At 34.3% G+C, this 18,271-nt stretch overlaps 1 protein-coding gene across 2 annotated transcripts in view; it reads left to right on the plus strand.

Moving 5' to 3' along the window:
* Positions 1-17,657, plus strand: part of ZFC3H1 (zinc finger C3H1-type containing) — a 47,269-nt gene extending 29,612 nt beyond the window's left edge. For both annotated transcript variants that reach the window (XM_082418860.1, XM_082418861.1), the window contains exons 21-35: positions 469-652; positions 2,108-2,294; positions 3,650-3,838; positions 4,485-4,722; positions 7,034-7,139; positions 7,222-7,420; positions 8,007-8,101; positions 11,357-11,467; positions 11,739-11,843; positions 11,974-12,139; positions 13,249-13,349; positions 15,533-15,634; positions 16,273-16,312; positions 16,579-16,641; positions 16,771-17,657. In XM_082418860.1, coding sequence (XP_082274986.1) covers positions 469-652; positions 2,108-2,294; positions 3,650-3,838; positions 4,485-4,722; positions 7,034-7,139; positions 7,222-7,420; positions 8,007-8,101; positions 11,357-11,467; positions 11,739-11,843; positions 11,974-12,139; positions 13,249-13,349; positions 15,533-15,634; positions 16,273-16,312; positions 16,579-16,641; positions 16,771-16,908 — 2,024 coding nt within the window. In that variant the 3' untranslated portion in view covers positions 16,909-17,657. The remainder of the gene's footprint in view (positions 1-468; positions 653-2,107; positions 2,295-3,649; positions 3,839-4,484; positions 4,723-7,033; positions 7,140-7,221; positions 7,421-8,006; positions 8,102-11,356; positions 11,468-11,738; positions 11,844-11,973; positions 12,140-13,248; positions 13,350-15,532; positions 15,635-16,272; positions 16,313-16,578; positions 16,642-16,770) is intronic.
* The last annotated feature ends 614 nt before the right edge of the window (positions 17,658-18,271 follow it).

The following is an 18,271-nucleotide window of genomic DNA, read 5'->3' on the forward strand; positions in this document are numbered from 1 at the left end:
ATTGTCGAGTACATCTTACATTATATTCTCAAGTTTGCATAATTTAATTGCCTACTCTTTGTGGATTAGCAAATATGCTCTCCTGTACTTATTTACATTAACACTTTTTCTCTAATTTAGATGTAGTGGAATATGGAATAAGTCATCTTCATAAATTATTATAACTTTCTCTTAAAACTTAATGAATGTTAATTATCAGTTGATGTCGTTTACCCTTAGAGTAGAGAGGTCATACTTCTGGTTTGCCCAGCAGAGTCCTAGTTTATACCTGTCATCCTGGTGTAATTTTTATTAACATCCCTTTTTACTCTTAGAAGTGTCCTGGTTTGGACAATAAACTATATGATTGCTCTACCTTAAAGCTATGAGCTTTAGATTTTTAGATTATTTTAAAGATAAGGCCAATCATTTTTTCTTGGGTTTGTGGATTTAGAGAAATTGTGAAGCTAATAGTGCTTTTTCTTATAGCCTTCCAGCCAGAGAACCGAATAAATGTTCCAGCTTTGGATACGGTTGTCACTCCAGATGATGTCAGATACTTTACAAATGAGACTGATGACATTGCTAATTTAGAAGCAAGTGTACTTGAAAATCCTTCTCATGTACAACTTTGGCTCAAGCTTGCATACAAGTACTTGAATCAAAATGAGGGGTACGTCCCCTTCTATCTTTGTGTAAACTGTTGCACATTTATATTTTTATGTTTGAAGTAAAAAAATTATCTCTGGTAATCAGGTTTCCTTGCTACTATCAATGGAGTCTTTGTTTTTTGACAAAGCCAAAAGCACTTAATTGTTTTAAAGCTATTAGAAGTAGTGAGGTGGATGGACCTAGAGTCTGTCATACAGAGTGAAGTCAGTCAGAAAGAGAAAAACAAATACTGTATGCTAACACATATATATGGAATCTAAGAAGAAAAAAAAAAAAAGGTCATGAAGAACCTAGGGGTAAGACGGGAATAAAGACACAGACCTACTAGAGCATGGACTTGAGGATATGGGGAGGGGGAAGGGTAAGCTGTGACAAAGTGAGAGAGTGGCATGGACATATATACACTACCAAACATCCAAGAATTAATCATTGGGTTTTTTAAAAAGTCAGGTAGTCATGGTCTCAATAAAATTGTGATAAAGTCACAGTGGAATAGGTTAAATTTTATGTTAATTTTAATTTGGAGATTTAAAGCTTGTCTAAGAACCTCTAAATTCTGGTGAATTGACTTTTTTCTGTGTGTGGTGTTATATTATGTGTATTCAAATAAGATAAATAGTGATTTACCTCAAAAATGACAGCTCCTATTACATAATTGTGTTTTTTGACTCCTACTTGTTGATAGGATTGCCAGGAATAATCTCGTATTACCAGGAGTAATATTTATTACTGTAATTTTAGAATTACAATAGTAAGGTTTTCTTTTTTTTAAACAGGCTGCTCTGTCTTAAAACTTGGTATAAAAACTTTTTTAAGGTAGCACTGCAGAATGCTAATACATCACACATACCTGAATATGGTGCTTATTTAACTTGCCTTGTGTGTCATTTTCATGTTAATAGGATAAGTTACAGTGTTTTCTTTTCTGACTCATTTACTGAGTGAAGGCCAAAAAACTGTACATTATTTTATGAATAGGATCATGAGAGACAGTTTTCTTCTCCAAGAGATAGCAAGCCCTTGACTGTTGAAAAGAACTATTATATTGAAAGCTTTGATTATTTTGTGCTGGTAGTAGCTGGCCTTGAGGGAGAATTGTTTAACTTTTCCCATTCCCAGACCAGTGTAAATCATAAAAGGTATTGCTGAATATGGACATAAAGCACACTTGAAGTTGATAATCTAGTGGTTTTATAACACTGTGTTTTTATCTGGTAAATGCGCATTGAACATCCACTTAAAAGGGAATTGTTGGGTCAGTGGGAAATCGGGACCTGTCTGGATGGATGTGATTTAAAATCTTAATCTACCTCCCTTTGTCATTGGTGATTCTAGCTTCTTGGTAGGTTCTAATAGAAAATGGAATTAAAAAGTTGACTTATTAGAACTAGACTGATTTAAAAAGTATTTTCAAGTGTTAAAAGGAATGGTCCTGCTTTTTCTTTCAAACATGTAGGCTATGTTCTGAGTCCTTGGATTCTGCTTTAAATGTTCTGGCTCGAGCTTTGGAAAGCAACAAAGACAATCCAGAAATTTGGTGTCATTACCTCAGATTGTTCGCAAAAAGAGGAACCAAGGAGGAGGTGCAGGAAATGTGTGAAACAGCTGTTGAATATGCTCCTGATTATCAAAGTTTTTGGACTGTGAGTAGAAAAGATAAAGTTGTGTGTGTGTATGTGTGTGTTATCAATAATTCTTTAGGCCATCTTAAATATTGATGTGTAGGTTAATAGATCATATGTTTTGTCTGCATACAGATATAATAATAACCTTACTTTCACTGTCCAGTAACCTCAAAACCACTTCTCTGGGTCAGGATTAATTTAGACTAAACAAGACAGTATTTAGTGAAGAGGTGATTTTTGTTGTTGTTGTTTACTTTATTGGTAGTGAGGAAACATAAACATTTTAAAACATTTTACACTAACCTATGCTTAAGCAGTTTTGGTTTGGGCAAAGTTAAATGAATTTTTTGCTAAGCACCTGAAAATAATTTAAAAAAAATTTTTTTATGCTTATATAACATTTTCATGAAAGCCAGGAAATAATTTGGTCTTTTTATTATATGCCCTCGTTACTTACGGAGAAAACTTTATCTGTAAATCATACTAATATCAAACCTTGCTAAGTTTAAAAGATTTGGTGAAAAAGTGGGTTTTTTCCTCATTCTCTGAGAAAATGGGGTGTTTCTTACCCAGGCTTAAACTTAAAATTATGATTAATTCACTTATAAAATAAATATTCATTAATATGTGAACTTTTACCAGCTGAACTCAGGAATTATTAGATTCAGATAAACTTTCATATAAACTGTTACTACCAGATCTGTCATTTACTTGCTAACTGAAATTCAAAACAGATAGATTTGGATAACATGGTATCTCTTAATGAATGAACTTGCCACTTTCTTACTCTCCTAATTCACTGAATAGATTTAGATAACGAAAAATGCTTGACTTTTAACCTGCAGCCTTGTACCAAAGTTAATGCTATTGATCACCACAAATTATAGGGTGTAATGTTTTTCCTTAAGTTGTTTTTTCTTTAAAGGACCTCTTAATTTCTTTAAAAGATTAAATCTTTTAATTATTTTGTCACATATTTCTTATATGAATGCTATTCTCAAAATTTTTATACAGTCACACACCTGAGCAGTTCAGATTGTATGTGATCATAAACATGTGAGCTTTTGGAGATCCCTCATGGTCTTGCTGCCATTTATTGATTCAAGGAAAGGAGATGTGAAATTGCTTTAGTGATAATTCTGAGAGTATATCTGTATTGTTTTAGTTTTCATCTGATTCCACTTTCCAACTTGTGGTAGAAGGGGAAATCTAGGTTATAGTACTGTACGATGGGTTTATACATATTTGCAATTATCCTTTTTATAGAAATTGAATTTTTAATATGTGATAGTTTCTTAATGAAATGTGAAAAATCTGTAGTTTTTGATTATTCTTATGAAGCAGGAGTAATCATATGAAATCCCTTTGGGCAGTTTCTGCACCTAGAAAGCACCTTTGAAGAAAAGGATTACGTATGTGAGAGAATGGTGGAGTTCCTGATGGGAGCAGCCAAGCAGGAACCATCAGATATTCTGTCCTTTCAGCTTTTAGAGGCTCTTTTGTTTAGAGTTCAGCTACACATATTTACTGGAAGATGCCAAAGTGCACTTGCAGTTTTACAGGTAAACATTTATTATAGCATTTAATGACATTCTGTAGAGAATTTTTTAAAGGTTTAAAACAGTACAGGTAGCATTGTTGAAAGATAAGGACACAGGCTTTAGATTTGAATCTTTGTTTGCCACTTACTGGTAAGTTGTGTGAATTTGGGTAAGTTTACAGCTGTTTCCTCCTTTGCTTATTTAGTAGGGATAATACCTTATTTAGAGTGTTTATGAGGTTTAAATGAAAATAATATTTGCTGAGTACCCACCAGAATAAACTTCAATATTCAGACCAAAAGGGGAAAAAATTAGTCCATAGTGAAAATCTTCTATATGGGTGTGGTGAGGTTTTTTGTTTATTTTACTCTTTTCTCTTTATCTTACTAGATTTTGAATATCAAGATACTTAAAATGTACAAATAAATTTAACCTTTTCATTAATTATGTCATAAACCTTAGCATAGTAAAAATTATGTTAATCTGGTATTGATATCTCTAAAGAGTTTTTCCATTAAAAAAATTGGTGAGTATCAGAATTTTGACTTAGGTATTTAAGAACCATGCCAAAGAAACAAAACACTTTTAATCTTCTTTGCCTTCACAGTTGAATCTTATTAGGAATATTTTTAAAAACACCTTCAGATTATTTTTCCATTTTACCTAGAATGCATTGAAATTGGCTAATGATGGAATAGTAGCTGAATACCTTAAAGCAAATGATCGATGTTTGGCATGGCTGGCCTACATACATCTTATTGAATTCAACGTTCTCCCTTCAAAATTTTATGATCCGTCTAATGCCAATCCTTCAAGAATTGTTAATATAGAACCATTTGTAATGCCGTGGCAAGCAGTTCAAGATATAAAGACTAATCCTGAGATGTTGTTAGCAGTATTTGAAGGTAAGTATAAATGTTTATAAATTATTTAGAACATCAACTTATTGCTTATTATGATTCTTTGAAATTAAATGAAACAAATTTATGTATTGCAAGTTGTGGTTTTACACTTTATTATGTAAATGCTTAAAAAATTAAGGATTGAATCAGATAAGATGGGCATTGGCATCTATGAAAGCCACGTTTTTCTGATTATGGCAAAGGATATCAGCTAAATATGTACATAATATAGCATATTTACATAGGTTTAATGAGTTGATTGAATCATAGAACCAGGTATATTTTTGTAAAGCAATCTATCAAGGTGAAAGTTAAAAGATAATATCTTATTTTTTCAAGTAATTAATATTTTCTCCATCAATCAGTGAGTTTGATTCCTCTATGTACTAACCAAGGTATCTGCTTTGGAACATATATAAGATATAAAGCCTGTTCCCTTCTAATAAGAAGTATATAGCCTAGTCAGAAGATAAAATCTATACATCTGACATAATTAATGAACATATGAGGCCGCATAACTGTCTATTAGTATGTAGTCTAAATTCTGTGCTTAGAGAAGAGACTGGGATCTGTGATTTAGAGAATTACATGGTACAGGCCATAAACCTGAAGGGAAGAGATTATTGCAGGTTGGCATGATCAAGTATGTCTTCATAGATGAATTAGGACTTGGAGCTGGACTTTGAAGCTTGCCTATAATGTGACTGACATGGTGGGCCTCCTCCTCAAAGATGGGACTCTTGTCTTATTTTTATATTTCTCAAGGGCCTATAATGTCTGGCAGTGTACTGAGCGCTTAGTAAATGTTCATTGAATAAACTAGGGAAGAAAGGAAATAAAAGGACATTCCTATTAGAGGAGCTAAGTAAACAAAAAGCAACAAGTAGATAGGAATTGGTGCAATGGATTTAAAGGGAAATTAGAAGAAGGGAGACTCCTTATCAAAGTGAGACTTTTTGTGCTGGAGAACAGTAGGAATTCAGCTTGATAAGTGGAAATGATACCAGATTTTCAAGAACTTTTAAGTCTGGTAGGCTTGATGGCAATAGAGATTCTTTAAGAAAGAAAGAATATGGTGGAGAGAAATGATACCAAAGGTAGGAAAACCAACCAGAAGCTGACAGCCATAAGTGAGGCATTAAAAAAAGTAACCTGGGAAAGAGTATTTATTGGACATTTTAAGTTACCATATAGAGATTAGGGACAGATTAAATGTCAGTCAGGGAAGAAGAGAAAAAGTAGTCAAAGGTGATATCAGGGTTTTGAGACCAGGAAAAGGAAAGGGCACTAATAGAAAACTGGTGAATTGGGAAGACTGATTTTGGTAGTAGGAGTGGTATTTGTGAATGATAATTGGTCACCCAAGTGGAAATGCTTGTTGGCAGAAGGAAATAAGGAAGTGCACCTTAAATGGACAATTATGGATAGAGAAATGGATTTGAAAGTTATCAACATAGAAATTATTGTATTATATAGTGCTTTACAGTTTTTAATGTGCACTCCCAGTAAGTTATTCACCAGCTGAAGCTATGAGATACTTTCTTTGAGGAAATGGAGATTTTAAAGTATAGCAGTAAGGGGTAAAAGGGAGAATTGAGTCAGTGAATGAGACCAAGAGAAAATATAAACAATCTCTTGGAAGCAGAGGCAAGAAGAAATTAAAAAGAAGAGGAAGAACATTATCAATTGCTAATCAGAGAAAATGAATGTAGAGATATATTTGTTTAGATAGGATCCTTATAAGTGAACTTCAAAAGTGCTGTTTCAGAATAGCATTCATTTTTAAACTCAGCAGTTCTGGGAAGTCGTACCACCTTGGGCAAGGAGGAAATGGTGACAGTTGTGCGAAGTGAAACAGTGGAGGACTTTTCTCTAAGAAGTAGCAACATCGATTAAAGGACTCTTTACAAAGGGAAAAGTGTTTTGAAGGAGTAAGGAAAAGATCTAGTTTACAGGGAGACGTTTAAATGGCTGTAGATCAGCAGAGCAAGGCCTCTTGAAGTGGGTCGGAGAAAGATGAAAAGATAATTCATTCTTTAATTTCTTTGACATAATTTTTCAGGAATTTAGTATAAATGCAAAGATGCAAGAGCTCATATTGGGTGTTTTATTCTTAACAGGAAAGTGAGGGTGAAAGATTCAATTTTAGGAGTTTGGAGATATCTGAAATACCTCCTTTGGGTGAAAACCAGGAGTTTAGTAAAGGTGAATAAGATATAGTCAAACAAAAGAATAGGCTACCTTAGAGTTTAAATAACACAGTCACATAATTCATTTTATGTTTGATTCATGTTATTGTGGTGTTTTTGGATAGATGCGGTGAAAGCTTGCACAGATGAGAGCCTTACTGTTGAGGAAAGAGTAGAGGCTTGTGTTCCACTTTACACAAACATGATTGTTCTGCACCAGCTTCTTGGGAGGTAAAACTTAATTGACAAGCAGTTAACCTCATGTTAAAAATTGATTTTTTCATGTGTTTAAATGTGTGTTTTTCTTGTGAAGGTATGAGGCTGCAGTGAAGCTTTGTAAATATTTATTGGAATCATGTCCCATGAACTGCCAGTTGTTGGAATCCCTCGTTGCTTTATATTTGGAAACAAATCAGCATGACAAAGCTAGGGCAGTGTGGCTTACTGCATTTGAAAAAAATCTTCAGAATGCAGAGGTTTTTTATCATACGTGCAAATTCTTCATCTCGCAGGTAAAAAAAAAGACTCAATTCTTTTTTTTTCATAATTCTTAAATATGATATTTTTATGTTTCACGTTTATTCATCCTTTAAGATGTTTCAGGCATCAGCCTCTCCAGGATGCTTTTACTGATCCTTTTGCCCTTTGCAATACTGTTAGGTATTCCTTCTCTTTCTGCCATAATACCTCATGCATAGTTCTACCGTTGCACTTAATTACATTACATTGTAATTTTGCTTACAGCTACTTTATATACTATTCTAAGAACTCCTAGAGGGCAGGGACCATGTCTTATTCTGATTTAGAGCTCCCCTACTCCCAACACCTAGCACAGTGCCAAACATGTAAATAGAGCTTAATGGCTAATTGGTGAAATTGGTGAGTGAAACTTGAGCTTGTGGTATATTGAGTGTTAAACTGTTTAATGTTTAGTTCAATTTGGAGATCAGAATACAAAAGTCATCTCTACCTCCACCTACTCAAAAAAACCTAATCTAACCAGTGGTTGGGGGGGCAGGGGGGCATTTCCTCCCTTGAAAGATTTTAATTAAACATTGTAAGCCTAATGTGTATCCCTCCTCTCTCTTTTAAAAATAGAATCGAGGAGATAATCTTCTTCCATTTTTGCGGAAATTTATCGCATCCTTCTTTAAACCTGGGTTTGAGAAGTATAGTAACTTGGATCTGTTTCGGTAAGTTTGTAGAACTCTTGATTTGTAGAGGAATGAGAAATAGTGTAGCTCAGTGGAAAGATTACCAATTTCTTGGTGGATTGATTATATTTTAGACTGATTTTTTTTTTTTAAGACACTGGAATACCCTCTTACAGAACTGATATAAGGGCAGTAGAATTTAATAAAAATGGACACAAGATGTAAAATGTTTTGCATTCTTTGGATTAAGAACACTAAATTTATGTTAACACCATGGTGATCCATGCTTTTAATTACTGTCATTGCTAATTTTAGCAATTAATACTGTAGCAACAAATTATCCTGAGACAATCTCAGTGATTTTCAAAAAAATGAGTTTTAATTTATTGGATTGGTGATTTTAAAGTGAATGTAAATAATATGCCTTTTAAAAAAAAAAATTCTAAAGAGAACCGCTTTAACTTCTGAAAGGTTGTTAAGAAACTTTGGAGAATTCTTTTCTCAACCATCACTTTCTTAGTAGCTTATATAGAGTTCTATATTTACTACCTTTATTTGCTTCCCTGTGAGTTCTTGTTCTAACAACAATAAGAGGCCACAGAAGATCGTAAAGAGTGGGGTTTTTTTGTAGGCTTTTAAAGTTCTCTTTCCTTCTTCCTCCTCATCTCTCTGTAGGAATCAGCGAACTTTTTTCCTTAAGGGCCAGATAGTAAATATTTTAGGCTTGCAAGCCATATGGCCTGTCACTACTAGTCAACCTTGCTTTTGTAGCAAGAAAGCAGCCATAGACAATATATAAATGAATAGGCATGGCTGTGTTCCAATAAAAGTTTATTTATGAAGATAGGTGTAGTTTGCTGATCCTAAGTAAAACAGCATCAAAAGGAAAATATTTGTCATGACATACCTTTTTATTGTATGTTAGGAAGAACTGAGAGAAGAAAGGTCTAAGCTGGATATCTCCTAAAAAAATATTCTTGTGGAAAATACTAAGTGAAGATAGAGTCTTGGATTTATATATGCAAGTCTAATGCTTGCATATATTTTTCTTTTCTTAGGTGCTCCCTCCCTGCACCCACCCACAGTATAGCAGTGTTATATAAAAAAATATTTTCAAAAATAACCCACATTTTGTTAAGTCAGTGGTCTATCCACCCTAGAATATTTTGTGACCATGCAGTTTTATTTGAGTTTTGGCAAAAAATTTGGGGTCACCATTCTTTACCAGACTTGAGTCTTTACATCTGTCCTCTTATGGTAGGTAGCCAGTTTATTGACATAGTGATTTTAGTACTCTTCCTGAAAGTCTTTCTGCTTTGCTACATATAGATTAACATCTTATAATTAATTCCAAAAGAATAATTTGAAATGCAAATTAATAGAGAAAAATTTAACTATTGTGTGAGAAATTTAGAGATTGTTTAGCTTCCCCATGCTGACTTTCTCCCTGTTTAAATTAGATTGCTTTAACATCTCAGACTTAAGCACAGGATAAATTCAAGGCTGAACCAGACTTTTAAAGACTTGCTGGTTCTGATCTTCCCTTCAGCATGGAGGTAATTGTTTTAGCTTTGAAGAAGATGCTGCCAGTTTGTGCCATGGTCAAAGATCTTCAGATCTTCTTGATGTCAGCTTAATGAAGCAGAATAAAAAAAGTGGCAATAAAAATGTGAAAGTGGGCTACCTCCAAATAATCTTCTGATTATTTGCTAAGTCATCTTGCTTTATTAATTTTTTTGTGCAAAGTTGTAATTCATAATTCACCAAGAATTATGAGGAAAAGGTATCCTGTGCTTAGTTTATTTAGACAGTTTGAAGTCCTTATTTACAGAGTGTGCATTTCTATTAACTTAGGAAATCTTTTGAGTCAAATATTAAGAGAATGGCAGTAAGTGAGAGAGTTTTCAGCATTGCCATACTTACTTGGTATTGATAGAAATTTTTTAAATTTATAAAAGAGCCAAAGCTTATTAATAGGAGAAGTCAGTGCTCTTAATAAGTTCAAAATACTTTTTTATTTCATGAGTAGAAATTGTAAAACAAAGTATGTAGAACTGTAATATTTATTTAGAATTAGAGTCTGTCATTTGTCTTTCTATATAACATTTAGTATAAATTTTATACTGGAAAATTTTATGTGTAAAATTTAGTATAAAGACAGAAAGATCTAGATGGGGTAATTTTCCTGTGTTTCAAATCAATTTGAAGATTAGTAGATAACCATAAAAGTTAACTTGGGGATTTCATTCACCTTACTGAAGTTGGCGTAGGGATAGTCTTACATAGATTAGATTTAAAGTTATCTCTTCTTACTTACTGCAGTTTTCAGTTGAGAAAAGTCAATATTCTTAGAAGTTAAGTGACTAACTCATGGTAATACAGCTAGTTACGGCCAAGTCAGGATGATAATCTGACTTCTAGAAGTACCATTTCTTCCCTTTCTTACGGCCCCCAGCACACAACCTCCCCCACCCCAGCCGCCATACAGCCTCTCTAATCCATTAAAACTTAGTTCCTTGAAATAATTGCTAAATTCACTGTGAACAGTTATACTAGGTTGTCATTGTCGAGATCAACGTATTTCCTTTAAAAACATTGTTCCTGAAGATGCTGGTAATGTTATACACACAGATTCAAATATATTGGGGGGAAACCTGAATTACCAAAGTAAAATAGATTTTTTTACTGATTGGCTTCTTAGAGCCTTTAATATCCTAATATGTGTTGTGGCTTTTTAAGAGGGGGCTTTAATTTGCGGTATTTCTCAATCTTACTTGATCATATACCTCTTTTTGACAAGTGCCTTATGGGCCAATATGTTACAGAATATGCTTTTATATCATGTCTAAAATTAAATGTAGAGTGGTATTTGTGTGTATGTGTGTATGTGAGGGAGAAATTGTTTTCAGATATCAAGTTTTATAACTCAAAGAATTTTTTTTTTTCAAGAAAGTACAGATTTTGTGGGAAAATTTTAGATACTTGGTAGTCTCATTTGTTCTTCTCTGTTTTTAATTAGGTTTCATTAGATGATTATGGTGGTTTGTTTAATTTGGGCTATAAAATTTTAAAAATTCATTTTAGAAGAGGAGTTATTCAAGTAGGTATAAGATAATAAATATATGATGCTGGAGATGTGACCAAAGTGGTGTGGTATACACATGAAAATAAAGTCTCATTACCGTATAAAAATATTTCAAGGAAGTTTTAGGTGAAACAGGATTTTTTTTTTAAAGAAGCATTAGTAATCCATGTGTACATAGGCATAATTTCAAACATGATTTTTTTCCTCAGGCATCTCTTAAATATCCCAGGACCACTTGATATTCCAGCCCGTTTATGTAAAGGAAATTTTGATGATGAAATGTTTAACCACCAAGTTCCTTATTTGTGGCTGATATACTGGTGAGACATTATCTACTGTGGAGAGAAATGTTGCATACTAGGCTTGCATTTGTTATTTATTACTGAATTACACTGTGTTAAAATTAACCTGTTGCTGAAGTCATTGAAGCAAAATTTAAGGGATGCTAAGGTTTATACGTTATTAAAAAAAGAAAGATCAAAAGAAGGATTCTATTGTAGTAATATCTGTAATGTTTATACTTTGTCATTCCTTTACCTGATTGAATTGAGCTGTAGACATACAATGTTTTCCTTCATTTTTTTTAAACAGCCTTTGTCATCCTCTTCAATCAAGTATTAAAGAGACAGTGGAGGCATATGAGGCAGCGTTAGGGGTGGCCATGAAGTCTGATATAGTGCAGAAGATTTGGATGGAGTAAGTTTAATTCCTCTTAGTAAGAATGGGATTTGAAATAAGGGGTATGGTTGGGGAAGGGGTGATGAGCTTTCTTGTTAGAGAATTACTGGCTTAATTATTCTAAATTATGATGTTTTTCTTTTGGCAGTTATCTTGTCTTTGCCAATAATAGAGCTGCTGGATCCAGAAACAAAGTCCAGGAATTCAGATTTTTTACTGATTTAGTGAATAGATGTTTGGTTACAGTCCCTGCCCGATACCCCATTCCTTTTAGCAGTGCTGATTACTGGTCCAACTATGAATTTCATAATAGGGTAAGAATTTAAAGCTTATTTTCTTTAGATATTTATACAAAAGTAGGGGACTTAAATGATAGCAAAACTCCTGTTTAATATCGAGAGATTTTCCTAGGACCACTTTACTAGCATTTACTGTTGTTCTTGACCATGTTTTCTATTTATCTCTTCAAAATCTAGGCACAGAGCCCTTTAAAGTTCAGTTAAGATAAAATGTGCATATTGATTATCTTCTATTTAAGAAAATTTAACATTGAAGCAAAAGTGAAGAGATGTTAAGGTTTAATACGTATTAAAGAAGAGAATTGTAATAATGTCAGTAATGTTTTGCTTGAGTAATTGGAAATTTTACTGAATGAAGAATTCCATAACTTCAAAATAAGTAAGAATGTGCTTGCATGTTGTAGCTGCTCTTTTTATCAGTATTTTGTCAAGCAGATACAGCTATACATAGGACATAAGAAAGCTGAAATCAGATGCTGTTTGGAATTTTAAGAGTGGAGTCTGGATATTGATATATTTATAAGGTCATCTTCTTATAGGCAGTGAAGCAAAGGGTTTTTAAAAAATTGGTTTATTTTCAGAGACCCCTTTTATTCAGTGCGTGTAAGCTAAAAGCTCCTACTAAAGCTCAGTATAGACTAAAACATCTCTGTGTTTTATTTATTTATTTTTTTGGTGGGGTGGTTTTGTTGTTACCGGGATAACCAATTATTATGCTTTGTACTTCTATGCCATTCTTTATCCCAGGATCTCAAACCACTTTATGGACATTAAGTCATTTACACACGGGCATTCCATGAGCAAGATGTGGCAGGTATTATTAGCCCTATGACTTGCCCAGCTATACAGCAAGTAAAGGTAGACTCAGGAATGAAAACCCGGACTCCTGGCTCCTTGTCAGTGTTCTCAGTCCATGGCTGCCATCACTAGACCATATGTCCTAATTCATGTTTGGAAAGTCACTAATGTAATTAATGGTAGGAACTGTAACTCACAGCATCATACATTGTTATAATTTATACATTCATGTCTTAAAGACCATTTTGGTTTTCTCATTAAAACACATAGGTAACTGGATTTCACATTTTGTTGTATTCCTTTCCCCACCTCCCCAACCTTCACAGGTTATTTTCTTTTATTTGAGCTGTATTCCAAAGATCCAGCATTCCAAAACCTTGGAACGGTTTTGCTCAATTATGCCGTCTAATTCTGGACTTGCACTGAGGTAAGAAAAAATAAAATTCTCAGCTCAATTGTATAGGCTCTTCATATAAAATTATTCTTGAAAACTTGCTAATAGTCTGCTCTTTGGCTATTGCCTCATTTCCACTTTAATTTCGGAGTTGTTAAGCAATATGTAACTAGTCATGTAAAAGTCAGTGTGGAGATCTGGTCACTTCAGAAAACTGCAGATTATAAGGAGGCATATAATTCAAGTAAAGTTCACCTGTGTCCCCTAAGCACATACCATCTGTCCGTAGTACATGCATTATAAGCACAAAGCATGTTTTATGCAGCAAAGGAGTATTACTTAAGAGGTTTTTTTTAAGTGTTAAAGAGATAAGCAGCCACCCATGTATATTTTGGTTACTATGACTTTTTTTTTTAATTAACTTATTTTATTTTTTATTTATTCTTGGCTGCATTGGGTCGCCATTGCTGCGTGTGGGGTTTCTCTAGCTGCGGCAATCGGGGGCTACTCTTCCTTGCGGTGTGCGGGCTTCTCATTGCGGTGGCTTCTCTTGTTGCAGAGCATGGGCTCTAGGCGCGCGGGCTTTAGTAGTTGTGGCACGCGGGCTCAGTAGTTGTGCCTCGCGGACTCTAGAGTGCAGGCTCAGTAGCTGTGGTGCATGGGCTTAGTTGCTCCGCGGCATGTGGGCTCTTCCCGGACCAGGGCTCGAACCCGTTTCCCCTGCATTGGAAGGCGCCACCAGGGAAGTCCTACTATGACTTTTTAGTCATTCTCAAATATTAGCATGCATCAGAATCTCATGGGATGGTTATTTAAAATGCAGATTCCTGAGCTAGAGCCCTCAAACCACATTTGAGAAACACTTATCCAGGGATTTCATACATTCAATTAGAAGATTTTTTTAGAGCATTTCTTTGTAGTTTTTCTGCTCTGATAGAGTAAAACCCATTTCAAGCCTCAGGAATTGTGCTTTTTGATTCAAAAAGGTACACTGCATACTAAAGCTTTGACTTCTACTTGTGCTGTCATTTCCACTGCATCAGTTGTGTCTCATGTTTCTAAGCTTCTTTTATGGATTATAAGGTACCTAAAATAGTTATCAAATATTCCTTTGTGTTCTAGAGCATTTACATTCCACTTAGCATGTCTGTAGGAAAATGATATAAGAGATTGAAAAACAAAGGCCTAAGACTGTGATAAGAGTAACAAAATAACGCCAGTGTTTTTTTTTTTTAATTTTATTTATTTATTTTATTTTTTTTGGCTGTGTTGGGTCTTCGTTTCTGTGCGAGGGCTTTCTCTAGTTGCGGCAAGTGGGGGCCACTCTTCATCGCGGTGCACGGGCCTCTCACTGTCGCGGCCTCTCTTGTTGCGGAGCACAGGCTCCAGACGCGCAGGCTCAGTAATTGTGGCTCACGGGCCTAGTTGCTCCGCGGCATGTGGGATCTTCCCAGACCAGGGCTCGAACCCGTGTCCCCTGCATTGGCAGGCAGATTCTCAACCACTGCGCTACTAGGGAAGCCCGCCATAGTGTTTTATAATAAAAATTCTTAGTAAGCATGCTACTCTGCCAAAGTTAATTATAGAAATTTGTATTATAAAACATCACCTTTGATAAAACATGTGAAATAGAAAATGTGCTGATGTTTTGAGTAGTTTCTATAATGATAGGCATTTTGGAATATAGGTAGTTTAATTGTTGGTTTTGTTGGTAAAGTTCCACTTTTGATACTTCTTATTTCCTTAAGGTCATCCTTGTCCTTTTTTTTTCAGAATAGAGAACTTAATAATTAGTCACCATACTTATTACATTTTAGCTCAAGAAACATTCACAATTAAGTATACTGTGTTTAATAAAGAAAGAAAAATACCAAGAAATTGCACTAATATATCAATTCATTATTTTAGAAAATTTACGGGGAGGGAGAATGTGGAGTGTAATTTGGAGAGAATGCTTTAGTATCCTATAGGAATACATCAGCCTTATTTTAGTTTGTTGAAGATGGTATGGGTCTTGACTGGACCTTTTGCTAGTTTGCATGTTTCTTTCCCAGGGTAATTTTTGTAAGAGGCATTCTACAAATACTTGCTGAATAGCCTTGATAGAATTTAACTGACCAAAAATTATGCTTCATCAAACATTCTGCTCATAGAGCTCATTTGGAGTTCCCTATACTTGCAATGCTTTTGTTCATTTTCCTGAATGTACTTTACAGGCTACTTCAACATGAATGGGAAGAAAGCAATGTTCAGATTCTGAAACTTCAAGCCAAGATGTTTACATATAATATCCCAACATGCCTGGCCACCTGGAAAATGTAATGCAACAATCATGTACATGTTTTTATAGCTATTGCTTTTATTTATAAGGTTTGCTCCAGACAGGTAAATCTGAAATGACATCTATTTTTTTCCCCCCGGAGAGATCTCTCTTCTAATTTAGATTTGTTTTTGGCACTTGCTGAGGTTTTATACCAAGAGTGAAGGAGTGCTCATTAACAATTGCCTCTAAAAGCAAAATGGATAGTTTTAATTTTCCTTGAAGGAGAACATATAGATAACAATACTGTTATCAAACAAACAGATCTGCTATACACATATTAAGACTATCTCTTTTGAAATGCGGGGTTTTCCCCCTATTATAATCTGATGTCTTCTTTCTTTTAAAGGTGTTAGTGCCAAGTATTTTTTTTTTTACTAGTAATTATGAGTATTTTTCATGAACGTTATTTATGTTCAAAACACTGGTCTGCTTTATTATTGTAAAGTTGATAAAAATTGTTGAATTTTTCTTTTCACTATAGGTTACCCTCCTTGGAAATTTAGCCTGTTACTTTCAGGAAGTTTTGTACTCAGATTCCCACAGTCAGTATTCTGCCAGTGGTAGTATCTCATTTTGTTCAAAGATATATAAATTTTTCTTTTCCCTTTTCTATATTCCTTTTTTTTTTCTTAGAGCCATTGCTGCTGAGATTGTTCTAAAGGGACAAAGAGAGGTAAGCCATGATTGACTATCAGATGGGTTGCTTTTTTTTTTTTTTTAATAGCTATTCTGCCCTTTTTGTTGACTTCTCAATTTAAAAGGATTAAAGCATAGAAGTTAACATCCTAAGAACTCTAAATGTTTGGAAACTCCAAAATCCAGCATAACCATGTTGTCTTGAATGTTATTATATTATGCAGTACCATTCAAATAGTTAGGATTATGAAGGTGTTTTCCACCACATTTCCTGATGGAATTGTATATATATCTATCTTATAGGTCCACCGTTTATATCAGAGAGCCTTACAGAAGTTACCTCTTTGTGCATCACTGTGGAAAGATGTAATGCTTTTTATCTTTTATTTCATCTTGAAGTTTTCCTATAAATTTTCTGCATGTGCCATATCCATTGATGTGGTAATGCTCAAAATCTAGCTAAGTCTTACTTCTGTGCTTCCCTGTCTTTTACAGCAACTCTTGTTTGAAGCATCAGAAGGAGGTAAAACTGATAACCTGAGAAAACTAGTTTCCAAGTGCCAAGAGATTGGAGTCAGCCTAAATGAGCTCTTAAATTTAAACAGTTACAAAACAGAAAGCAAGAATCACTGAACACTGGGTGCAGTCAGTTCTAAGTCCTTATAATAATTGCCAAATATTATTTGAATGATCCTTCAAGATTAGGCTGATCCCTGGCTAAGGTCTGTGTAAGGCAGACAAGCATTACTGATCATATCAAGTCCCCTACAATATCCTATCCTCAAAACCGGAAGCAATGAACATGACCCTCTTCGCTTGGATAAATGAACTTCCTGTTTGGCCTGCTTCTAGGCCCTGCCAGATTCTCATAACATCATGTACGTAAGTATAGTTCCTCAAAGTGACTGACATTTATTTTCATTTTGCTTTGTTTTTGTTTTTATTTTTTACTTTTCCCCCTTCCTTTATGTTGTGCTATTCCTGATTCACTTGACACTCTCTGATGCCTGAGAGATTCTTGTTTGGGATTTAATTTCCAGGGCTGTGTTTACAGTAAAAAGCCGGCAGTCCCTTTTAGTTTTTCCTCTTTAAACCTTTTGAGATTCTTCATTTCAGGATTTAAAACTTAAGCAGTCCATCTTAAGGAAAGTGTAACTGCCATGGCCACAAGTCTGCTAGTTGCACTTGAATGCTCTAACAGGGTTGTTTATTGCCCTTTCTACGTTCTGGACTCCTTGCCGAGACTGTTTAACTTGAAGATTAAAGAAACTATTGCAAATGCCAGTGCATCAGAACCTAAGAGTGGTCAAATATTATGTGCAATTTTTTTTGTAAAGAAATTTTAATTTATAATAAAGTTTAACAGTTTAAAGAACAGTTAATATTTGAACTGCTTTGTATTGCAATACTACTTTGTAGTATTAAAATTGTTTATAAAAATATTTTTAATATAAGTTAACTTTTTGAAAAATGTTGCTGTCTTTATTCACTTTTCACATTCCGGTGGGAAAGGGTTGAAGTAGGAGATATGTATATTCACTATAACTTTATCAGTACTTCTTATTTTGAACCTGCTTTCCCATAAAAACATTCCAGTGTCTTTTAAAATTCACGAGAAGATGGGTCCTGTTCTATTTTGAGGACGATGAACAGATAGGCTTGCACTACCATTAAATTCCTTGTTCTTAAGACCACGGTGTTTAGAAAGTATCTCCCAACTATAGTTTGAAGGATTTGCTTAGTGACATGTGGTCTTACGTTGAATATCATTATGACCAAATGTAAAGGTGACTTTGTTTTTGTTTTGCTTTGTTTTGTTTTGTTTTGTTTTCAGTCTGTAGTGGGTTATTTGCGCTTGGTAGAAAAATTGTTAATGACACACACACACTGCCACAAATCTGGTCTTAACAGCTACAATGCAATCTAATTGTTGAAGGCAGAGCAACAGCCCCGTGAAATACTAGGCAAATTTGTACATCTGTACATTTTTATAATG

The sequence above is a fragment of the Balaenoptera physalus genome (genome assembly GCF_965194825.1).
Source record: "Balaenoptera physalus genome assembly, chromosome: 13".
Taxonomy (NCBI): Eukaryota; Metazoa; Chordata; class Mammalia; order Artiodactyla; family Balaenopteridae; genus Balaenoptera; species Balaenoptera physalus.